This window comes from Petaurus breviceps, unplaced genomic scaffold (genome assembly GCF_028583685.1).
Source record: "Petaurus breviceps papuanus isolate PSGF00001 unplaced genomic scaffold, PetGlider_PUasm1.0 42, whole genome shotgun sequence".
NCBI classification, from domain to species: Eukaryota; Metazoa; Chordata; class Mammalia; order Diprotodontia; family Petauridae; genus Petaurus; species Petaurus breviceps.
The window spans coordinates 241,370-267,360 of record NW_027186325.1 but is presented as its reverse complement, the minus strand read 5'-3'; the positions used below and the strand labels follow the sequence as shown (position 1 = coordinate 267,360).

Below are 25,991 nucleotides of genomic sequence, written 5' to 3'. Positions count from 1 at the left end.
GCTGACTTTTTCAGCAAGAATGCTTGAAAGTCCTCTATTTCACTGAATGACCATATTTTCCCCTGAAACATGATACTCAGTTTTGCTGGGTAGGTGACGCTAGGTTTTAATCCCAGCTCCTTTTACCTCCAGAATATCATATTCCAAGCCCTTTGATCCCTCAGTGTAGAAGCTGCCAGATCCTGGATTATCCTGATTGTGTTTCCACAATATTCAAATTGTTTCTTCCTGGCTGCTTGTAATATTCTCTCCTTAATCTGGGAATTCTGGAACCTAGCTATAATATTCCTAGGAATTTTCTTTTTGGGATCTTTTTCAGGAGGTGATTGATGGATTCTTTCAATTTCTATTTTGCCCTCTGGTTCTAAAACATCAGGGCAGTTTTCTTTGAGAACTTCCTGGAGGATGATTTCTAGGTTTTTACTTTGATCATGGCTTTCAGGTAGCCCAATAATTTTTAAATTATCTCTCCTGGATCTATTTTCCAAGTCAGTGGTTTTTCCCATGAGATATTTCACATTGCCTTCTATTCTTTCATTTGTTTGGATCTGTTTAACAACATCTTGATTTCTCATAAAGTCATTAGCTTCCATTTGCTCCAGTCTAATTCTGAAGCCATGATTCTCCTCAGTGAGCTTTTGAGATTCTTTTTCCATCTGGCAAATTTGGCTTTTTAAGGCATTCTTCTCCTCATTGCCTTTTTGAGCCTCTTTTGCCATTTGAGTTAGTCTATTTTTTTAAGGTGTGATTTTCCTCAGTCAGGCTGTTGACTCTCATTTCATAATTTTCTTGCATTGTTCTCATTTCTCTCCCCCATTTTTCCTCCACTTCTCTTATCTGCTTCTTAAGGTCCTCTATGGCCTGTTACCAGCTTGTATTTTCCTTTGAAGCTTTTGATGTAGGAGTTCTGACTTCACTGTCTTCCTCCTGTTCCATGCTTTGCTCCTTTTTGTCCCCAAAATAGGAGTCTAATGTTGGAATCTTCTGTCTGTTTTGTTTCCTTTGCCTGGTCATGTCACGCCTTAGTCACTTGACCCCTGGGCTTTTTGCCACAGTAGGACTCTGCCACCAGACAGGGGAGCTTTCATCCCAAACGCTGACTTTTTCTCAGCTGCCGGAGGTATTAGATGGGTACCCTCTCTGAGGTCTCCACACACAACTATCTCATTTTAGAGATGAGGAACTGAGAGTCCACAGGCATTAATGATTTTCTCAAGATGACATAGGTAGTGTGTCAGAGGAAGGATTCCCAGTCCAAAGTTCCTCCTTGACCTAATAAAATGTACATAAAACATAAAGTTTTCCTTATGTCTTATTAGTAACTGTTGTCCAGGGGAAGGGGGAGCTATTTTTCTCATATCCTTCCCTATATAATGTGCCATGCCTACATATTGCCCCCTTAGACTCCCTGAGACAGCATAATTCTTTCTCTCATAACTTCCAACTGAATGACTAAGCAAGTTATAGTTTATAAACATAATGGAATATCACTGCCCTCTAAGAAACAATGTATGTGATAAATATTGAAAAGCATGTAGGAAGATGTAATGACTTATATAAACTAGTTTAGGGAAGCTAGGTGTCACAATAGATAGAGTGTTGGACCTGGAGTCAGGAGACTCATCTTCCTAAGTTCAAATCTGACCTCAGACACTTACTAGCTATATGACATAAGGCAAGTCACTTAACCCTGTTTGCCTCAGTTTCCTCATCTGTAAAATGAGCTGGAGAAGGAAATGGCAAACCACTCCAGGATCTTTGCCAAGAAAATCCTAAATGAAGTCATGAAGCATCAGATACAACTAAAATAACTGAACAGCAAAAATTAACTGATGGAAGTGAGACAAATAGAGCAAGAACAACTCCGCTTGGGCTTCTCTACGTCTGTAGGATCAGAAAGAGAGGGACTATCCACTCTTTCCTCTACTAACCTAGTCTATAACAGCAACATCCTTGTGTTTTTCACTGAGGTTCACATCATCCTCAAGAAGATGCAGCTGGGTTGTTCTCACTTCACTTTGTTTTCAGTGTTGTAGCTTTTCAAATGATCAGTCTCTCCCTTTCCACTTCATTCATTCACAACTCCTCATCCCTTCCTCCTTTCTTGGCAGTTGTCACTTGCTCATGAAGAAATATGAGACAAGTTTAAATATCTTTTTAATCCTTGACAATTTCAGCTGTGAGGATCTGATAGCCATTTCATTGAATTTTTTGTAGGCTGGGGGCAGGAAGAAAGTTTGTTTCAGTGCATTTAATTTATACTTGTAAAAAGAGAACATTATTTTACTGCTAAATCCAAACACACATATTGAAGAGTCCATTTGTAGTGATAGGGAGACAAAAACCCTTAGAATGAATAGTGACAATGCCAGATCCACAAGGATATTAAGACTGTTCTGACGTGGTACTTCCAGTACTCTACCATCTCATTAAACCCATCCAAATCAGGGAAGAATAGATTGCTATAATCCCTAACCCAGAAGTGAGGTCACTGGTTAATCTGACTTCACAGCCACAAAGGAACCTCAAGGGATGAAAAAGTGTTCCCTGATGAAAGTCCACATTCCTCTGCCTAAACAAGCCTTTCACACTGAAGCAAGAAAAATGTGTTGGTTTGACTCTTTTAGCCAGCCTACAGTAGCATGTGACCATCAGCTCTTTAAAGCCTTTTGTGGATGATATAATGATTAACTGACCGTTCAAATCCTAGAAATGTCACATTAGCAGCCCCTATCAGATCATGGGAAAAGGGGCAGCAGAGTGTGAAACTTGAATTCCACAATGGTCTAGAAAGAACGATTAAAGTCACAAGTGATTCACAGCAGCTTATAAATGAAATCCAAGTTTGGTGATGTTATCAATAATGGATAGGGTGCAGGTACTGGAGAGTAGTAACAAGACCAAACTTGCTTTTGTTTTTATTTTTCGATATACCAAGAAAAGTTATTCTAATGGAAATATTAGCAATCTGCTGTAAATTTTGGAAGTGAGCACTATTTTTAAGTGTTTGGGGAGGTTGTCTGATGATAAATATTTCAAAGAGTATACTATTAATTCAGGCCAATCAATAATACAGCAAAACCCTGCAGCTAAGTTACCAAAAGAGAAGAAATTTATTCACTAGCTGTATCCCCAATGAAATCCATGTCCAAAGGTTTAGGACTACAGATAGCAAGATTTTTACCAAAATATTATTCATTACCCAAACATTATTGAAGTGATAGCATGTCATAACTTTTTAATTCTTTGAGTAGAAAACTGAATACTTATTTGTGTTTCTTGAGAACTTGCTCAAACACAAGGGAGGAACTTGACATCATCAAAGTGTCTTTTGTCTAACTTGGCAGGAAATCATCCTTCAAGTGGTCAGACTCCAAGCAGGATCTTATTTGAAAGATCTAAGAGAGCCAAATAAAGAGAAGTTTTTCATCTCAAGAAATTCCTGAACTCTAGTGATTTTTTCTTTTGCTTTACCTTTTGACACCCTGGCAAATCCATGTGGACCTCTGGTAGAATGAGCAAAGCAAAGAGTTGGCTTGGACTTGGCATGTCCTTGTACTTTTGTGGGTTGATGGACCTTACGACCACAGTGCTGTCTGTCACTCCCATGCCCCTCAAAGAACTGGAAGTACATCTGTCGGACAAGACACATTTGCACCATCGAATGAAAAGAAGTTGGGTTTGGAATCAATTCTTTGTTCTGGAAGAATATACTGGAACTGACCCTTTGTATGTTGGCAAGGTAAGAACTACAACATAGAAATAAAACATGCACTACATGGGGGAGGGAGAGAGAGTCAGTAACAATGGTGGATTTAAGCACATCATCAGTATACTGCATTTCAAGATCATGAATATAAAATGTTTTGAGCTTTATTCTCACAGTAATATGGATGCTGTGCTTTGCATATAGGAGGCACTTCATAAATGCTGATTCAATGAATGGACTTTATTATATTCCAGAAACTGTGTTCTATATACCCAGGTGTAGTAACATGGACATATAGCAGTGCATCCATGATAAGTAAATGATGTCTGTGAAAATTGAAAATTCATCTAAGTTATTTACTTCCTCTCATATAAATGTTTTGGGAGGATGCCTGGTCATAAATATTTCAAAGACCATACTTTTAATTCAGGTTAATCAATAATACAGAATGGTTTATAGCATGTGGAGTGTGAATACATACATAGCCAGCCATATACAATACCTGTGTTTGGGGCTTGAGAAATTGCTTAACATAAGTGAAATGAGTTTTAAATGCCTTTTTAATCCTCAACAATTTCAGTGATTGACAGCCTCCTCATATGGGCTTTTACACAGCAAAATAAGGGAAGGCAAACATGTTGGTAGACAAATGGGAAAGTATCACTTGTTTTGTTAGATTATCTGCCAAAGAAGAGAACTTGTTTCTCTACTCTCACATCCCAAAGGCAAGAAGAGGTAGATGTAAAGGTCTGGAGGAGAGAACACCTTCCCAGGAGGACAGTGAGCTTCCTCAGTGGCAGCAACATCAAACTGACAGGAGGGGGTAAGGGGTATAGAAAGGAAGCTACCTCCAGGGTGATGCAGGGCAGAGAAAAAGGAACCTCCTAGAAGAAGTATGGCAGGGTAGAGAGAATTCTATACTTAGTAAAGTCAGGAAGATAAGGATTCGCATTCTGTCTCTGACACTTACCAACTATGCGTCTACGAACCTTACTTTCCTCCTAGGTAAAGCAGAGATAATAAAGAACAAATGAATGAAAAAGCATCTATCGAGTGGTTAGCATGTGCCAAGTTCGGTGCTACGGGCTGAGAATACAAAAACAGAGACAATTCCTATTATTAAGGAGTTTAATATTCTAATAAGTGGAAACAGCACATAGGATTCTTCAGCTGCAAATAGAGTCTTTAGAACTGATGTAAAGGGCAGTTGCAATGCTCAAATGAAATAACACATAAAGTGGGTTTTAAGTGGCATGTATGTCACTTACTATTATTACAGAGGGAGAAGATTGATGACTACAAAAGATACAGGATATTTCAAAGGAAGGCCAAAAAATTAATATCTTGTATTTATATGTTCTTTGTCATTTTAAAAGACATTTTCATATTCATTATCCCAGGTTCTGACCTTAAAAAATAAAAAAGAAAGCAAATGCCATCTCTACATACTGACTCTAGATAGTGCCTTCAGATACTTTTGTAGATTTTTTAAAATGGAATTACAATGAATTATTTTTGGTTTATCTTGCTTGTTTAAAATGCTAGACTTTCTCCTATTTTATAATTGAATTTTAATCAGAGAACTATTCTATAAAAGCAATAAAGTGAAAGAATATTGAAGCTAGAGAAGTGAATTGAAAATAAATAAAAAATTCTATTAAGTGATAACTTAAAGGCAGGTGATTGTGGCCACTCTCCCCAGAAACAGAAAGAAGTTGTGAGACTAAGTAACTCATAGAAGCCCAAGTATCTCCCCAACGTAGGAAGCAAATTCCCCAGAGTTTAACACCTCAGCAATGTCTCTCTCATCCCTCATATCCAACCTCTTACCAAATTTTGTCAATAGGTCCTTCTCAGTGTTTCAAAAATCATTTCCTCTCAATTCCCATTGGTCTTAGCTTAGTTCTTGTTCTTTGAAAAAACCAAAGATTCTCTCCTTCCTGTCTCCAATTCACCTAACATACTTCTGAGATATTCATCTTCTTAAATACAATTTTTGTCATGCCATTTCCTTTATTAAGACCTTAATATGGCTCACTAAAGCTTATTAGACAAAACTTAAACTCTTCAGTTTTCCATCATTTGATCATCTCCACTGACTGCCTTTACCTCACCATCATTCTCTCTCACTATTCCCCATTAAGATGCTCCAGAGCCACTTTACTTCCTCCATGAAATTTTCCTCACTGTACTCCTTTCTATAAGGATTCCTACCTTATTCGGAATCCCTGAAGAACTTGTTTAACCTAAATTGCTTTCTACTTCATGCTTGTGAATTTCCTCTCTTTAACTCAGGACTTCTTAACCTTTTCTACATTATGGATCCCTTAGTAGTCTGGTGAAGCCTATGTATTCCTTATCACAATAATGTTTTTAAATGCATAAAATAAACAATATGATTGTGAAGGAAACCAAAGGTCTGTAATCTACCTACCTACCTACCTATCTACCTACCTACCTACCTACCTATCTATCTATCTATCTATCTATCTATCTATCTATCTATCTATCTATCTATCTATCTATCTATAGTTTTCCAATCAAGTTCACAGATCCCCTTGTATCTATACATGAATCCCTAATCTATGGACCCTAGGTTAAGAACTACTGCTCTAAATAGATTTGTCTTACATCACTGAGGGGGAGGGCTGGTAAAGAATGTGGGACAGGGTAAGCACATAAAATGGAAAAAATAGCAACAAGTCTATATAAACTAAATGAAGGAAGTCATTCTTCCCTTCTTCCCCAAGGAGTTATTGCTTTTATTCTCCTCTTAGATCCCAAATTATAACCCTAGTAGAGTTTGTGACTTAATGCTCTTTGAAAGAGAGAATGGATGTTACTTTTTTGTAACAAAGTTACAAAAGTAACTTTGAAACTTGAAACTTTGAAAGGATTGTAGAGTGGAAGGTGCAGCTAGGTGGCACAGTGAATAGAGCACCATCCCTGAAATCAGGAGGACCTGAGTTCAAATCCAACCTCAGATACTTGACATGCTTACTAGCTGTGTGACCTTGGGCAAGTCACTTAACCCCAATTGCCCTTCCCTTCCCCCTCCAAAAAAAGCAAGAAAAAAATGTTAAAGAAAATAGAGTGAAGACCTGAAGATCACTTATATTCAATAGTTGTAGTATCCTCCTCTCTCAGAACCAAAAGATTCCCTAAGGGCTCCAGAAAGGACAACAAGGAACCAAATGGAGCCTATAGCCATGGATGGGAAGAGGCAGATGCAAAAGAACAGCATAGTGTTTAAGAGTAGAAAAAAAGCACTGGTTGTAGTGGAAAGAGTAATTGAATCTGGAATTAAGATCTGTATTTAAATTCTGCTACTTGTTATTTGTACCAGCTCCAGCCCTGTGGTTAACTTGCTTGTGCTCTAGTTTCTTCACTTGTAAAATGAGGGGTTCAAAAATAAATGATATATAAGGCCCTTTGTAGCTCAAAGTCTATGATCCTAGCACAGGAGCAGCTGCTGGGATAGCCATTTGTTCTGGGTCCCTGACCAGTGGGGAGTCCTGATAAATACAGCACTCCAGGAAAAAAAAAAGTACATACAACATACTTCCAAGTTTAATCTGAATTACGAACATTGTCTCCATCAGTCAGTTAATAAACATTTATTAAAAGCTAACCGTGTCAGTCACTGTGCTAAGTGTTGGGGATATAAAGAAAGGTAAAAGATAGTCCCTGCTCTCAAGGCTCTCACACTTTAACGGGGAAGACAACACATAAAAAGTAACTAACATGGGGAAAGGGGAAAGAGGGTGCCTACCTGGCATGAGCAGGGCTGGGGATTAGGGGCAAGGGAATAATGAAGTCCTGAAGCCAGATGGGAAATGATGAGGATCTGCCTCAGGCCCTTCCTTAAGTAGAGGGTCTGGAAAGAATTCTCAGATGTCTACTCGCCACCCTCTCCAAATAGAGGGAGGGAGGGGCCCCAAGGACAGGGGGTAATGAAGAGGTATGAATTTCAGAGTTAATTTGATCTTGCAGGAAGATGCGTTTCTGGAGACAGTGGTGGGTGGTTCAGGTGAGCAGCCAGGTGGGAAATGAATCCATCACTTTAAGTCTAGACAATCAACTAAACAATAAATCAAACCCTGATTTGTAGCGTTTGCTGATTTTGGGGGTATAAATGCTCACACTGAAAATTTAACAATTTACTCCCAGAGTCCTTTACAGCTGACTCCAGCACACTCCTGCTACCTTCAAGGGCCACTGATAGTCGAATGCATAGGAATTGTTGGTAGTCAGATGCTACTCTCACCTTGTCTATGTTATGAAGAACTCAAAAAACATTTTTATTGAATACCTAATATGATGCAGGCACTGTGCTAGGCCCTCAGGATACCAATACAAAATGAGACCATTCCTGTCCTCAAAGAATTTATATCCTCCCAAGGAATTAAGTCCACTTCGTGTGGCTCTGTGATCAGGAGTCAGCACGGTTAGGACCCCTAATTCCAGATCTAGCTCTACTGCTCTGTCTCATACCAGGACTCTAGAACGGGCTGAGGGGAAGGGAAGCTAAAGTTGGGGTTGGGGTGTTGACACTCTGGGTTGGCTGATTCTTGGCCAACCTACCAGGCAGCGTGAGCTAGGGGCCCCATGCCCTCTCTGTCCCTCTGAATGCCAGTCCTTGCCACTCCCTGCCCCATAGATGGCCCTGCAGAGTGGACATCCTGGTTCAACGTGCACCATCCTGGGTTGGGATGGAGTCTCTGAGAGCCTGGATGCTATTTGATTCCATTATGGTAAGCAATAATGTGCCCATCCCTTGACCCTGGAAGCCCAGACCACCAAGTAGGAATTGCTCTCAACGTGCATGATGCAATCTTGAGAGGGGCTTCTGGTGCCTTGATCAGGAGTAACCCAAAGGAAAGAGTTGTTCCAACTAACACATCTGATTCAAGTGCCCACTGGGTGAATATACAGATATCTCTGTGGGGTGGGGCAAAGGAGCCTTCTAAGGGTTCCTATCTTATAATGGCAATGGCAAGCTGGAACAAGGCTAAATTATTGATCCCTGTGTGTAACTATATATATATATATATATATATGTGTGTGTGTGTGTGTGTGTGTGTGTGTGTGTGTGTATACATTTATGCATATATGATTATATATACACATTATATGTTTAGTGCTATACACTGAACTGAATTGAAGCACTACCTCAGGAGTCAGAGAACCTGGATTCAAATTCCACCTCTGACAAAACATATTAGATACATGACCCTGTGCAAGTCACTTAAGCTCCTTGTTCCTCAGTTTCCTCAGCTGCAAAATGAGGAATAAATGGCCTCTTCCAGATCTATATCTAGAATATCCCCATTGCTTTTTTTCCCAGACACTATTTTCTTTTTCCTTTTGGCAAGTAATACATGGACATCTAATTCCCTGAAGCTCCTAGGGTATCTCCCTTCTTGTCACCTTGACCTCCCTGAGATGTCTGTTTAGAAAGCCTGCCACTGTATTTGCTCATTTCAGGAAGAACTTCTATAACAATTAGCAGCAGTAATTGGTGTTGCCTTTATAGAACTTGCACTGAACTTCCCAGGGACCATTCGGGTAGCAAGTCCCAGCTAGATTGTATTGACATATACAAAGAGGGAAAGCCAGAGGAGGTTTATGCTGGGTCCCAAGGACCAAACTCTTGCTAAGGTCAACAATGTTGTTGGAAAGGACTAACCCATAGATCTTTAATAACAAAGCACTTTAATTACTTTTTTATATTTTTCAAATCAACCCCACCTCAGCATTCTGAAGGTGCCAGCTATCATTCCCTATTACCTTTGAGACTTTCCCTAATGACTGTGGAATTCTTAGACATGTGGGCATATTCACTAGTGCCACTCTGTCCTGCAAGTATTTAAAAGGAATATGAGATTCGCTTCCAGGGTGTACATGGGCATGTTCTGCTGATTACAGCTAAGAATCAATATTGAACCATTTTCAACTCTGCTACTGATTTGCTTTGTGACCCAGAGCAAGTCAGTTAACTTCTATTCTTCAGTTTCCCCTAGAGAAAGTGTATACCTGGAAGCTCATACAAATGTTATGAGCTCTAATTTTAAAAGCTAGAGAAGTACATTAAGCTCTCCAGAGGAATGTACTATGTAAACACAAAATGGTAATCTGCTCTTTCTTACACCAGGGACTTCCCATATTCAAGAGTAAAAATGCTTCTTCTTTGTCCCTTTGGATTCTCCCCTTAAGCCACCATGTTAATAAATTAAATAAAAGGAGGGAGAAACTGCTACCTGATCTACACCTAGTAGACCACTCTAGCTACAGAGTTCCTATATTGTTTTTTACAGAAAAAAAAATAGATAAGTGCTTGTAGATGCACAGAAAAGGCACAGGAAAAAAAAGGTTTCTTAAGAGAACATTAGACCAGCCTCTTCAGATAGGACTATACACCATCTGTTCTCTATAAGGACAACTAGGTGGTATAGTGGATAGAGTGCCAGGCCTGAAGTCAGGAAGATTCATCTTGCTGAGTTCAAATCTGACTTCAGACACTTATTGGCAGTGTGACCCTGGGCAAATCACTTAACCCTCTTTGCCTCAGTTTCCTCACCTGTAAAATGAGCTGAAGAAGGACATGACAAACCACTCCAGTATCTTTGCCGAGAAAACCCCAAATGGGGTCACAGAGTCAGACTGAACAACATCACTGTAAGAGTTTCTCCTTTCCTAGAATTGCCCAATTTCCCTTCTCTCCTGTATTCAAAGCAGATCTTCTAGTACCAATCTATTTTTTGAGACTAAGGGAAGGTTCCATCTTCAGCAATTAGGCATACCCCCTAATTGTTGTCATAGCAATTTTCCTTTTATGATCTAGTGAAGAAAAATAGCCCGTGGTTGTTTTGGGAAGTTTTTTTGTTTGTTTGTTTGTTTCTTTGTTTTTAACAATAGCAAGAGGTTGTAGTTTTATCTGAGAAAAGGACATAAAGACCATAGCAGCTATGAACTGTGGGTTCAGGTAGGGGAAGAGAGTGTTGTAATACTTTAAAAGCAAGATCAGAGTTTAGCTCAAAATAGTCAACATCTTTCAATTTATCTATGCAAAAAAGGATTTTCCTTCTTCTCTGAATGGATACTGATGGAATCCTAATAAAGCTGCCCCCAGTCCCAATATTCTAACTTCATTAAAGGCCTAGCCCCACTGAACAGCAGGCGCACTGTACCTACCTAACCCTCCCCCCATCCCGGCCAATACCTTAACTTCTTCATACATGCCTCATTGCTCACTGGAACAACAGGTTTGTGCCTGAACTCTTAGTTCCCACAGAAACAGCAGGTGTGTCCATGTGATGGGAAACTAGCTACTGCCTCTACCTCATCACTGCCCCCAGACCCATTCCCACAGAAACAGGTGTGTTCTTATATTTAATCAAAATCACATCATCCATCTAGCCCAAGACAGGACCACAATACCTGTCTGTCTTAACCAGACAGGACCACAATAGCTAGCCAGTTGGAGGGAGAATGACCAGGATGTTTTACTATGGACCCATAGATGGGAGCTGCCCTCCATTATCTAATCCCTTAAGAAACTCCTCCTGCCTTTTTTTAATATTAATGATATTCCTCTATTCTATATAAATTTCTGTTATGTAATCGCATCAATACCTTATAAAAATCCATCTTTAAAGTTTCTTTAAAATTTCTGGCTCCTCTTGGAACTTAGCCTGCTTCATGAGAGGCGTCAATCTCGATAAATGCTTATACTTGGATTAGAGGTGGTCTGACTCTCAATTTTTTTAGATGATTCCACCACAATACATGATGAAACCTCAACCACTTTTTGGTGTCCCTGGGTTTAAACCGCAACAACACTTTTTAAAAAAGCATCTTTTTAAACCTGTGATTTCATTGGTATAAGGAACTCTCAGTGAGCAAAGTCTCTTTATCAATGCATATTTGTCATTTAAAATCTTAGTTAGTTATCTGGGGACAGTGAAAGGTGTCCAGAGTCATGCAAATGGTGTATCAGAAGAAGGACATGAAGTCAGATTGTTTTAACTCTGAGGTGCTGAACTTGAAGTCCTAAAATCAGCATTTGAATCCTGTCTCTGCTGCTTATTCTGAGACTCTGTTTCATAAACTGTTAAACTTGTCAAACAAAATTACCTCTAAGGTCCCTGCCACATTTATGTCTGGGATTTTATGATCTTCTAAATAACATTATCAGTTATGAGGAAGGGGAGAAGAAAAGGAGCCTTGTGAATGAAACAAAGTAACCAGGTGATTTTTTATTTGCTTCTTTTTTTGGAGGGGGGAGGGTAGGGCAATTAGGGTTAAGTGACTTCCCCAAGGTCACACAGCTAGTAAGTGTGTCAAGTGTCTGAGGCGAGATTTGAACTCAGGTCCTCCTGACTCCAGGGTGGGTGCTCTATTCACATCACCACCTAGCCACCCCCAGGTGATTTTAATAATAGTAATAGGTAGCATTTATCTAGTACAGGGGTGGGGAACCTACGACCTCAAGACCATATCTGGCCCTCTAAGTCCTCAAGTGCATCCCTTTAACTGAATCCAAGTTTTATAGAACAAATTCCCAACCACAGGTGGCCCATTGACTGAATCCAAACTTCACAGAACAAATCCCCTTAGTATAAGGATTTGTTCTGTAAAACTTTAGGACCTAGAAGGTCACATGTGGCCTCGAGGTTGCAGGTTCCCCAACCCTGAAGTCTAGCACTTTACAAATATTCTCTCATTTTATCATATTTCTATTAGGTGGGTACTATTATCATCCATACTTTAAAGATGAGGAAACTGAGGTAGAAAGAAGTTAGTCTCAGGACCACACAGCTAGTAAGTGTATGACATATGACCAATGTAATGGACCACAGGGTGCTAATTCAGCATTGCAAGAGGACATTTTAGAAAAATAATTTAGAAGAATCTGAAAAGGAAAGAAAGACACAGACGTAGAATCTGCACTAAAACATATCCTTTCCCTATTTTTTCCAGTTTGGCTTCTTAAACCATGTGGTAAAACTGGTATTGAAGATAGTAGAGATGCAGTTGTAGTGAACAGTGAGCTGGCCTCAATTAGAAAGACCTGGGGTTGGAGTCCTGCTGCTGACATATACATGTGATCTTAGTCAAGTCCCTTAAACTCTAATGTGTTGGGCCACTCTCTAAGATTAATTAATCTTTTAAGTAATAGACACGGAGCTGCCTTAGTACATAAAGGTACTTCCTACACTAATAAAACCACAGGTCTTATTTAAATATATATGTGTATGTGAGTGCGTGTGTATGTGTAGCCACAGCTTTCAGGGAGTTTGGATGTTCCAGGTTAGCCTTTTAATAACAATTCATACTTTGTTTGGATTTTAAAGTTTATTACACATTAGCCTCATACAAATCCTATGGGTAGAGAAAGTATTCCTTCTTTGCAAAGAAGGAAACTGAGGCTTGGAGAAAAAGAATGACTTACCCACAGTCATACAAATAGTCAAAGCCAAGCCTGGAACTTAGAGTCTTATGACCACAAGTGAAGTGTTTTTTTTTTTCCACTATACCACAATGCTCTGAAGATGACAATGTAACAGTGACTGCATTGTATTAACTCAGACACCCAGAAGAGTCTTGAAAAAGTTTTTTTTTCCTCCACCTATTGACTGATGCTTGAAAATAATTTAAAATGGGAACAGAGTCTTTCATTCACCATGAGAAATAAGGCTTAAAATGTAGGTGCCCTTGGAAAAGATAACCCATGGAGTTAAATTCCTATTAATCCTGGATAGCAGATCCTTATCTAAGAGATCAGGTTTTTATAAAGAGTGAAGAGTGGGATAGCGCCAAGCAACGGGACTTGCTAGGGGAAAAGAGCGAGGAACTCTAGAAATAGGATAGAGGATTTAAATAACACATTACAGACAAACTTCATCTAGATTGTTTTTGCCTAAGGCTGGCTCTGTAGATGTCCTTTTAAACATGTTCACAAACACAGTGGGTACTAAATAAATATTTGTTGACCTGGGTTTTAGTTATTACTTTTAAATTCATTCTTCCTATTCCCTTACCAGCTGAAAATGCATTTCCAAAGTCCTTCTCCCAGTGCCACTCAAAAGGAAGGTTGGAGTCTTAAGACCTGACCTGAGTAGATTCCAAGGCGGATATGGAAACATAGGGCTGAGCCTGGAATCAGAAAGATTCATCTTCTTGAGTTCAAATCTGACCTCTAGCTGTGTGACACGGGGCAAATCTCTTAACCCTGTTTGCCTCAGTTTCCTCAGCTGTAAAATAAGCTGGAGAAAGAAATAGCAAACCATTGCAATATCTTTGCCAAGAAAAATCCAAATGGAGTCACAAAGAGTCAGACACAACTGAAACAATTGAACAACACTAAATTGGAAACATAAGGAAAACATTAGACTTCTGTCATCAGTAAAGACCAATATGTACTGAGTATCTATTTTACTCTGTAGTGTGATTTTATTTATAATTTTCCTTTCAATTTTTAAATTGCTACAGGGAAGCATAGCAGTTTTCTGGAATGATTATACAGATTTCTTTGAAATTCTCTGATTTTATCATAGTTTTAGAATTTAATGGGATTATATAGGCTATATGGTCCAATTTATACCTGAAAATGCATCCCTTGACAAAATCTACTTATATAACCTTGGTTTAATAACCTTGGCTATTAGGGAGCTCACTACCTCATGAAACAGCACATTCTATTTTCAGATGGAGACCTGTTGTTGGGAATATCTTTCCATTGAGCTGAAATTTGCCACCTCCCTCCCCCCACACGCCCCCATAACTTGCCTTAACATCATTTCAATTCCTTTGTTCCTTTCCAATCTGCCATTGCCTAAATTAAGCTCTTTTATCCTAAGTTATAAAGAGTTGTGTGTTTCTTCTCCAAGGTATCATTCTTTATTAAAGAGGGGGAAAAACAGAGTTTTCCGTTTTAACCAAAGGCAGTTCCAACACATAGCACAGTTGCAAGTAGGATGGATTTCTATTTATGTATAACCAGGTCCAAACAGAATAAGATCTGCTGTGTAGAGTCAGAGCTGTGCCCCTGTGCTTTCTGAACTGTTTAAATAGAAGGTTTCAATTGTGAAAAATAATAGGAGAGCATGTTGAATGTGAAAATGAAAGAACACCATATTTTAAATAGAATTTTTAGTGGGGAAAAAATCCTAGGCTTTTTCTCACTCCATTTTATGCTCCCTCCTTTAGCTAAAGCATGGCATCCTCTAGGCAGCAAAATAGCTGCTTCCATCATTTTATAGTGAGTCACTTTGAGAGCCATTCAAATTCAGCAACAGTCCCCAACCTTTTTGTAGAAGAGTGTTTTATATGTATTTTCAGGTCTCTTCTGTGACTCCATGCCCTTTAATTACTAGCAGGCATCTTCATATTTACACTATACTAGTAAATTCAAATAGTCAGCTAGAGCTTTGACCCTCTGTGACCATGCATGAGAATTGCACTTACCAGAAGAATCCAGTCCATGTGTTCCCCCGCTAACCCCATTACAGCACCAGAGTTCTGAAGGGAGACAAGAAAATCTGTGTGCATTAGTACCCTTCTGGCTAAACATGTATGGCATAAATGACAACATCTGTTGTCTTTTTTTGTAAATTAATCATAAGAAACTATTCACTGGAAAAATGCTAGTGCTAACAATCTGGGTCACACTGGAGTTGGCAGCAATGGACAGAATTTAACCAGAATTTAACCCCAGCCAAAACTCAAATCTTACTCTGCTGCCTCGTTATGGCATGGAGGTGACCCTGACTTCTCAGGGCCTTGGCTAATGGACTCCAAGTCTAGCAGGTGCTACCAAGATGAAGATCCTTCAAGGATAAGCCCTGACACGGAACACCTAGGCTGACCCTCTGAAAACAAACACAGTTTAAGTTCAGAGAGGTTTATCGCCAAAGGCCTAAGCCACCAAGCAAGAACCATTTTTGTCCCTAGTAACATATAGCTAGCATTTATATAGTGCCTTAAGGTTTGCAAAGGATTTTATATGCGTTAACTCATTTGGTCCTCATAACAACTCTGGAAGATAGATTCTATGCTTATCCCCATTTTATAGATGAAGAAACTGAGACAAATAAAGGTTAAGTGACTTGCCTAGGATGATACAACCAGTAAGTGTTTGAATAAGGATTTGAATTCAGATCTTCCTGACTCCAGGCCCAGCAGTCTATCCACTGTTCCACATACTCTTTATTATTATTATTGTTATATCAATATATACTGCTATTATTATTAAGACAGTACTTCTCTGTGCCCAAATCCATCATGCTAAAACTCAAAACAGGGTCCAGGGTAATAATACTGTACTTCATTTCCTTAGAGGATCATGAGAATGGTGTTGAAAAAAGAACAGTAAAGAAAGTGGCACTTCTTCCTATATCTGTCTATTTTCATTTATTTGTGTATTAGCCAATTTAATCCAAAAGTATTCATTTAGCATCTTCTGAGGACAGGACACTCTGCTAAGCCCTAGAAATACAGAGACAAAACACACACACACACACACACACACACACACACACACACACACACACACACACACACACACTGTCTCTCTCTCAATCACTCACTCACTCCAGCCCCTGCTTCAGGGACTTTTACCATGCTGGAATAGGTAGGAGGAGAGCTCTACAACATGTAAACATGATCATTTGCACTAGGGAAATCAGAAAAGGCCTTATGTCCATTGTTGGGTAGGACATGAGGAGTGGGGTGTGTTCTAGGCTTGGAGGACACTCGATACAAAGGCACTGAGGTGGGAGAGAGAATTCTGCAGCAGGGAAGAGTAAGGGAGCAAGTTTGGCTGAAACAGAGTACTTTAAAGGTAGGAATTTGAATAAGCCTAGAAAGGAAGGCTAAAGACTGACTGTGATGCCCAAAATCAGGGTCAGTTTGGTCACGTAGTCTCCTCTGAACAATCAGGACGATTCAGACCCCTGAAGATTCCCTGGATTCTTAGTTCAAAAAGCACCTTCATCCTATTCAAGGGAAAGACGTGATCATGGTGTTGAACTGGCAGCTAAGCGGTTAAATTCTATATCTGTCTACTGACAGATGACATTAGGAGCTGTCATCCTCTTTTTAGCCAATTTGAATCTTCACAAAATGAAATGCTTATGTAACTTATTGATTCACAAAGACCTTCCTTTTTTAAAATGATAAAAAAATGATTTTATATATTTTAAGACATTTAATGGGAATTTTATGATTGGTCAATAGAGATATTCAAGGGGCAAGCTTTTGGGACAGGAGGGTATTATTTTAAAAGAAACTTGTTATCTACTCAAGGAAATAAAAAAAAAATCCTTAGGTTTAGTCTTTCCCTGGATTTAGGAGTTATATTTCTTAGGACTCCTGATACTATACTTCTAATTTTTCCAGATAACAGTCAATGTCTTGACCTTGGGGGTTTTCATGTGTGTTTTCAAGTGTCTTTCTATGGATAATTTGGACTATATTCTTCCAGCTTTTTAAGTCAAGATATGCCCTTGTTCAATGTAAAAATGTATCTGTTGATGAACTTTGATAAACATGTTAGTGAAAAACAACTACTATGTTTTGAAAGATGTTAAAGAATTCTTACAGAATTTAAATGTAATTTGCCAAGCTTCATTCACTACATAGGTTCATTTTCTTAATAGAATCTTTCTTTTCCTGCAGCTTCATTCAGATATGGACAGGGGTGATGGGTCTATCAAATACATTCTGTCAGGAGAAGGAGCCGGGATTGTATTCACAATAGACGATACTACCGGAGACATCCATGCGATTCAGAGACTGGATCGGGAAGAAAGGGCCCAGTACACTTTAAGGGCACAAGCCCTGGACAGGCGGACAGGCAGGCCTATGGAGCCTGAGTCAGAGTTCATTATTAAAATCCAAGACATCAATGATAATGAGCCTAAATTCCTGGATGGACCTTATGTAGCCACCGTGCCAGAAATGTCCCCTGTAGGTAAGGTGATGTTAAAGACTTACTGACACAAATAACAACTGGCAAACAGACTACCCCCAAGGCATGCACTGAGAATGAGGAATTATGCAAAAACCCCTTACAAATTGTAAAGTAAAATTCAGAAGGTCAGCAAGACCAGATCATCACTTAAAGTTTGAACAAAATCTTTTGGCTATGAGAATCAACTATCATGTCAAATAACCCTGGTTTTGTTATACGGTTCAGAATAGTTTTTAATTTGATGACTTTTCAAATCTATTTGGGAAAAAAATATTTTAATACCATTAAAGGAGTAAATTAAATTAAGAATGTGAGCTGCATGTAAAGATTCTATCAAAAGGCCCATAGGACTGTCTTGTCTACTTGTGTGCTAAAAACATGTAAACAAGAAAGTCCAACATGCACTAAAAATTAGTTATAAGATATGCCATGAAAACCCAAGGCACCAAAAGGAAGGAAGCTCTCCTCATTGAAATTCCACTCCACACTTCATAGGGTGGTAATAAAGGCCACTCGGGACTATTGTCCCTTCTTCCCAGACATGATTTTAACAAAGTTCCACTCTCTTTTTCACAGGCACCTCAGTTATCCAAGTGACAGCAACCGACGCTGACGACCCAACATATGGGAACAGCGCCAGGGTAGTGTACAGCATTCTTCAGGGCCAGCCATATTTTTCCGTGGACTCTAAAACAGGTACTATCCTAAAACCAAGGGTCAGAGAAGTGTGATATGTTCCCTCAGTATTTCACAACCACCTATTATGGGATTAACTGCTCTAAATCAATCCTTCAACCAATTAAGAGGAATTTATTAAGGGCTTTTAAGGAATTTATCAAGGTGCTGTGCTAGGAGCCAGGGATACAAAGAAAAAGTTATGGAGTCTTGGAGTTAGAAGGAACCACAGAGGTCCATAGCTAACGCACACGGCCATAAACAGATTCCTTCTACAGCATCCCTGAGAAGTAACCATTTACCTTCTACTTAATCCCAGTGGAGAAAAACTCCCTACTTTACAAAGTAGTTCATGCCATTTTCTGACAATTCTAATTGTGAATCAAAATCTGTGTCCCTGTAACTTCTAAGCAAGGGTCCTAGTTCTGCTTTCCCAAATGTCGGTCTCTCTCATGCTATATGCAGTTACAGCCAAAGATAGCATTAGCTTTTTGGCTTCTGTATCACCCTGTTCATTTATATTGAGCTTGCAATTCATTAGCACACCCTGAACTTTTTTTTAACATAAATTGCTATTAAGCCATATCTCTGCCATTTTGTACTTAATTTTTTTTTCTCACTTTAAGTGCAGGACTCTCTAGAGATATAGCATTTGGAATTAGTAGAACAGAATATGTTGTAAACTAAAAATAAACATAAATTTTTTTTAAAAAGAACAGAATAATATTGTATAAATAAGACTGTGTAGTACATAGGGTCACATAAAAACTTGAATGGGACTAAAAGGCCTGTACCCCAGCATGGTCCATAAAATTTCTGCTATTAGAGTCATGACTTTGGGTATGAAAAAGGTATCCTGATGAAGTAAAAAGATCACAGAGCTTGGCATCAGGAGAGACTAGGGTTTCAATTCCATCTCTGACACAACAAATTGCTATGTGATTGTGGTAAAGTCACATCATCCCTATGCCTCAGTTTCCTCATCTATGAAATGGTTGTAATAAAACTTGCCCAACCTACCTCACAGACTAAGAAAAGCACCATACAAATGGGAGTAGCTTTTGGTTCAGCTGTTTCCTCTAGGAGGTTATTGTCTGAATAAGGTCACATGTTAACCCATGAAAAGAATTACAAAAATTTTTACAATTTTTTTTCTCCATCAAAGATAGTAGAACTACCACATTGGACCCTAATATTACAATGCCCAAAATGCTTACAGAGGAAGTACAAATGGCCATAAAGATAACAAAGACAGGAAAATGCATGCACACATACATATACAAGAATATATACATATGTGCGTAGTATGTATGTGTGTATGTATTCTATGCTGGAGGCAATACAGTTGGAAGGATATATTTCCAAGGTATCTAAAAGAGGGGAAGATACCAAAGGTATGGAAAAATTCTGAGTTCTTGTTGATTTAAAAAAAAAAAGGTGACCAAGAACATAATCAATTATTGTCTTTTATGCTTATACCAAATGTTTATGAGGGTTATCTATATGAATTGAAGACATCCTTGATAAGAATATTAGTAGAGAATAAGGACGCTTTTGTGAATGATATTCAATAAATGGAACACATTTTTATCACTTCATAGTTGACTAAAAAATATAGAGAGCATAAGAGACATAATATAAGATCGAGAGAATATAAGATCTCATTAAGAGAAAGCATTCAACTCCATAGAATGAAATGTCTACAAAAATGCATTTCTTTTATAATAAGATAGCTCCCATTCATATATCAAGAATGTTCCAGATTCCTTTAAAGATATGTAATGCAGAAATAATCATGTTTAAAACCTTCTAATAACAAACATAAAAACTGACCCAAAAGAACTAAAATAAGATGGTGATGGAGGCACTATGGCACAGAGTCCAGATCAAAAAGAGATTCCTGGTGGAAGACGAAGTCATGGTCCTGTTTATAGATAATATTGTTTTGATTATATCTAGCCCTAAGACATTATAGAACCTCCTGAAGTTCTGTAAACACTCACAAAAATTTGGCCCATCTAGCCACACAATAAAGATGAACTGAAGGAAGAATGTTAGTTGCCCAGATTTCACCATGAATTTGAATGGATACTCCATAGCTTATCCAACATTCAAGAACAGACAGTCCAGAGGGACAAGGAGTTGATGAGTATGAGAGTAGGCTGATTTGCTTTATGAAAATCGCAAAGCACTCTGACTGAACCCAAACTTGCCACAATAGTGATGGCCCATCCTGGCAATATAAATATGTTACCAGTGTTACTATATTTCAGGAAGATCTGGAATGCTACTGCTTCTGAATAATTGAGTATGAACAACGTAGAGTGAGCAACAGAAAGGTGTGTGGTGGGCATAAGCAGACGCCAACATATAACCAGGGAGGAACTCCTAGGATGAACAGGAGAATTGTGTAATAGAAAAAGGAGATGCACTGTTCATAGGGCAAGAGCAAAGGATGTAAGGTGGACAGCCAGAGTGTTCCGGTGGTATCCTCATGAGTTTGGGAAAGGATGAGAGATTTCCCCAGAACATTAATTGGAATGCCTATAGAAAAATTTTGGTCAGCATGGATGAGACTCGCACAGTAAGGGTAGGCAAGAATGGTTGTAATCTGTATATTTGGAGGGAACTCCCCAATCAACAAGTAATAGATCCATCTGAATACTTGAGTCAACTCATTAACATCTTCATACTAGAAACACAGAATATTAGACCTAGAAGATACCTTAAAATCCATATAGTCCAACACTTTGTTTTTATGGATAAGTAAACTAAGACCCCGAGTTGTTAAGTAATTTGGCCAGAGTCATACAACTAGCTAGAAGGCCTCAGATTAGAACTCAGATCTCTTGATTCCCAGATCAGTATACTTTCACACCACAGTATGTTAATAAATAGTAAGATCTTCCATAAGGAATGAAAGATCAGTTTTTGAATGGAGAAGAAAGGTTGGGAGCATATGAAGATGCTTCTGACAAAGAAGGTACCTTTGGAATAACACTATAGAAATTCAAGGAAGGGGTGACAGATATCACATGAGAGTTCTGCTCACTTCAGAGGAGAATCGAGTTTCTCTGCAGAAGGGAAGATAGTAAGGATATCACAGATAAACTTGATTTTATATTATTAGTAAACTAATAGAAATTTGTTATTTTTCCCCAAATCCTAAAGAGAAATTTTATTCAGAATACACTGAAATGTGAATGGAGAACACATTGGTAAGATGATGTTGCTAAGTCCTCTATATCCTCAGAGAAACTACAAATTATTTTGACAGCTCCCAAGGGACATTTGTAAAGTCAAGGTCAAAAGCAAATTAAAAAGCTGCCCCAAGAGGGCAGAGAGAACATTTAAAAAAACAAGAAATTCTATGTATTTCGTTTTAGAAAGTTAGCAATATAATTCAAAATGAATGCTATATGAGTCAAACTAGAAACTGTTCCCTTTCTTTTTCATATAAAAATACTATTTAGTCACAAATGAGATTATAAATCTTGGAATGAATAAACCTTTCATCTTTCTTTCATGTCCATACTTAGTATTTCAAATAAACAGAGAGAACATATTTCCCAATTGGCCGCTGTTATATAATGGATCCATAGCAGGATCCAAACCACATATTCCAATGCATTATGATTTCAGTCTCATTTCTTTTTTAAATGAAGCCCATGTCATCCCATAGCTGTTCTACTGTTGTTTGGAGAGATTTATCCTCTATGCTTGTTAAAAATAAACAACTCACAGAGCATTCTTCATGTCTCAGGTTTCCTGAATATAGTGCACTGTGAGCTTGAAAGTAAGCAGAAAAAAAAGCAAAATAGGAATGATTAAAAACAAAACAAAAAGGGAAATCTCTCCCCAAAGCCCAGCTTCACCTTCCTGTGGATTGGAGAAGAGGAAACAGCAAGGCAGGAAAAGGTTAGAGAAAAGGACAGGCTACATTGGAAGAAGAAAAGAGGAATTTTCATTCAAATGGCCAAAGAGGAATAGCTCTCTGATGCTCTATTCTTACGACCAAAAGTCATTATCATTGGTAAGTCAGCATAGGTAGTAATAGTGTTGTTTTCGGTTTCCTGGGTCTATAAGAGAACTACTGCTGCCACCTCATGTTTCTTTTCAGTAATGTGACCAAAAGGAAAATGTCTCCTCGGAAGCTGACTTTGCTGGGAAATTTGGGGATAAGTTCAATAACACTAACTGGTGCTTCAGAACCCCACTAATAAGAGTAATCTCTATTTTGATTTAATGCTCACAACACATGACCCAAGGCCTATTTCTTTCCAAACTGGAATTGAGATTTATAATTTGCCTTAAGAACAGACTTTTTTGCTATCCTGCAGGTGTAATTAGGACAGCACTTATGAACATGGACAGAGAAGCAAAAGAATACTATGAAGTAATTATACAAGCCAAGGACATGGGAGGACAGCTCGGGGGATTGGCTGGAACAACCACAGTCAACATTACCCTTTCTGATGTCAATGATAATCCGCCTCGATTTCCACAGAGTGAGTATCTATCAAATGTGCTTATAGAGTCCATGTTAGGCAATACCGGGATGAAATTGAGATCTCTCATGAAATTTCAATATTTTTTCCTAGTTTCTCATTAAACTAAATAACTCTAAGACTTCATTCACTAGCTTTATTTAGCAGCAAAGACATAGTCACAATAACTTTCAACACATACCTCTTTATTCTACACATGATGTTACAATGTGTTTTCTTGTATAATTACGCCCATCTAAATAAAATGATGCAATGATGTATTTGTGATTTTGAAATATTATTTAGGAAACTTGAAAACAAGCCATAATTGAGAGACAGTATTATGGTGGAAAGGGCATAGTGCTTTAAATAAAATGTAAGCTGTTTGAGAGAAGGAAATGTTTTCCACTTATATCTTTGTATTCCCATTACCTGTCACAGTGACCTTCACAAATCAGATGATTAAGAAATGCTTATTGGACTGATTTGAATTGAGTAGAAGTCATGCAATCTGGGTTCAGATTCCACTCTGCTATTTACTCTGGACCTCAGTTTCCTAAAAATGAGGAAACCAGACTAAATGGTCTCCAATGTCCATCCCATTTCTAGATCCTATGCTTAGCTTTTCCTTCCAAATAATTTTTAAAAATAATTAGATTCACAGAAATTCTATTAGGTTTAGAAATGGTATCTTCCCCATCAATACTGCCCCATCAATGTTATCCTCTCTCAGCCATCGCTCTCCTCTTCTAGACCTCAAGCATTAAAGCAAGGTTGTCAATCACTTTAGCTTTTGAATTCCACTCAGTCAATATTTGTCAAGTACTATATTCCAGATACTGTGGGGAAATCAAAGACAAAGAGAAGCATTTCTCTCAAGAAGCTTGAAATCTAAATGGAAAAATTAAAGATGTGCGCATAAAAAATCAAATAATTCTAAGGCATTACATTATAATTGCCAAGTCAATAGTAAAGATCATACACAACATGACAATATGCCATAACATAAAACAATATAAAGCATATATCACAAAACATGCAATAATATAATATATAATATGATATGATATAACATGATATACTATAATAATATAATGTAAAATATCCCAGAGGCATTTAAAAGAGGTATTACTCTTATCAGGAAGGTATAACTTGAATGGGGATTGGAGACTAGGGAAGTAGGCATAGGGAAAAAGGAGGTAGTTCCTATAGGATGAAGCAGTATTGAGTCAATCAATAAATCAACAAATCTTTATTAAATTCCTACTATGTGCTAGGCATTTTGCTAGGTGCTGAGGATACAAAGACAGAAATGAAGTTCAAAGTGCTTGCATTCTATCAGGGAAACAATGGATATATAAATGAATACATATGAAATGAAACGAGGTAATTTTTGGTGGAATTAGACAAGTATTTATTAAACACTGATTATGTGTCAAGCAGTATGCTAAGCTCTGGGAATACCAATACAAGCAAAAAGAAAAACAACTCCTACCCTCAAGGTACTTATATTTTAATAAAGGAAACACATAAAAGGAAGCTAAAAAGGAGGGAAAGAAGTGATACCTGGCACTGAGCAGAGTGGGGGATGAAGAAGATTTTAGCCTGATGAAAAACGAAGAGATGGCTGGTCTGGATGCCCCCTTTAAATGGAAATTCTAGATCAAACCAACCAATCAGAGGGAAAGGGTCTAAGGGCATTTCCAAAGTGTGAATTCCAGGGTTAAAGTGATCTTTTAGAAAGTAAAGGTTTTTGGGACATTGAGAACAAATCCAGAGAGCAGGAGTGCATGACTGAAAAGGGCAATAGCAGCTGAGGCATTAGAAAAAGACTTCATGATGATGGTGGAGCTTCAGAAGAGTTTGGAAGGAAACAAAGATTTACACAAGTTGAGTAGAGAATACATTCCAGGTAAGGGGAATAGTCAGGATAAATCTATGGAGAGGGATGGTATATCATGTGTAACAATCACCAAGAAGGTCAGGTTGAACCTTTGATCCAAAGGTTTGATTGGACCACAGAGTACTGGAAGAGGACTGTAGCAGCAAGCACCCTAGCATACCCAGGATGGCTGCTACACAAGTTCTTTAATTTAATCTGCTTCTCTAAGGAAAGCAACTCAAAAGGGGTTAACAATCCTAGTTTAATCAAACATATATTATTTACCTAGTTCAAGGGAAAAAGTCAGCACCCTGAACTTCAGAGAAAATACAAACAGAAGTTACAAGCAGAAAAAAATACAGAGAAAATAGTATATAGTTCGATAGACCAACACACAGGGCTTCTAGTTGTCTGACCATCACATACCTACATAGTTAGGTACCAGAGAGAGAAACACCCAACACCTGGGTTTTCAAAGCTGGGGGGGCTCAACGGCTGCCCAGAGTTTCATCTGGTCAAATCACGCAACTCTTCCAGAACAAAAGGTATGTACCTTCCTGAAAAACAAGCCTCCCTAAGTAAGCTTCTCTTGTTGTGTTCCAAGTCAGGCCCATTAAGGGGCAGGGAAGATCTCCAAATTCCCTTAGCATTACAGGGGCCTGCACAGAAATGAGCAAGACAAAATAGAATAAACAAATCAATTTCCCATAAGGTTGGGGATAGATTGTGAAGGACTTTAGGTGCCAGGATAAGGAATTTTGACTTGACTTTGTAGGCAATTATAAACCTTAAGATATTTTACAAGAAGGGTGTAATAGTGTAATAGAGTGAAAGGGCTGTCTAGGAAGATTCATCTGAAAGCAGTTTGCATGAAGGACTGAAATGAGAAGCTAGAAATGTTAGTCCTGCTCCCCAGTTCCATTATCTGAAACAAATCAGAGGATCACAGATTTAGTAATAGATTCCTGTGCATTTCAGTCATGCCCTCTATTCTTCTCTTGAAAGTCAAATAACTGACAGAAAAGATGAGACAGAATGAAACTACAGACTATGTTCCATTAAAGACAAGATGGAAAATAAACAGAAGAAATTTAAGTCTATGTGCTTCCCAGTGTCCTCCCCATATTAACTCCTCTTCCCTTGCATTCTCAATAGCTTGCAGATGTTTTATTTTTCTTCAATTTACATCATCATTTCCTTTACTTTATTATTGCCTTACTTTTCAAAGTAAAGTACTTTTTTAGTACTTTTTACTTTCTTCTT

At 38.3% G+C, this 25,991-nt stretch overlaps 1 protein-coding gene across 1 annotated transcript in view; it reads left to right on the top strand.

Moving 5' to 3' along the window:
* Positions 1-25,991, top strand: part of CDH20 (cadherin 20) — a 304,259-nt gene that overhangs the window by 226,100 nt on the left and 52,168 nt on the right. Inside the window, exons 3-6 of the mRNA XM_069100751.1 lie at positions 3,348-3,742; positions 17,390-17,684; positions 18,261-18,380; positions 22,700-22,867. Of these exons, the coding sequence (XP_068956852.1) occupies positions 3,497-3,742; positions 17,390-17,684; positions 18,261-18,380; positions 22,700-22,867 (829 nt within the window). The 5' untranslated portion in view covers positions 3,348-3,496. The remainder of the gene's footprint in view (positions 1-3,347; positions 3,743-17,389; positions 17,685-18,260; positions 18,381-22,699; positions 22,868-25,991) is intronic.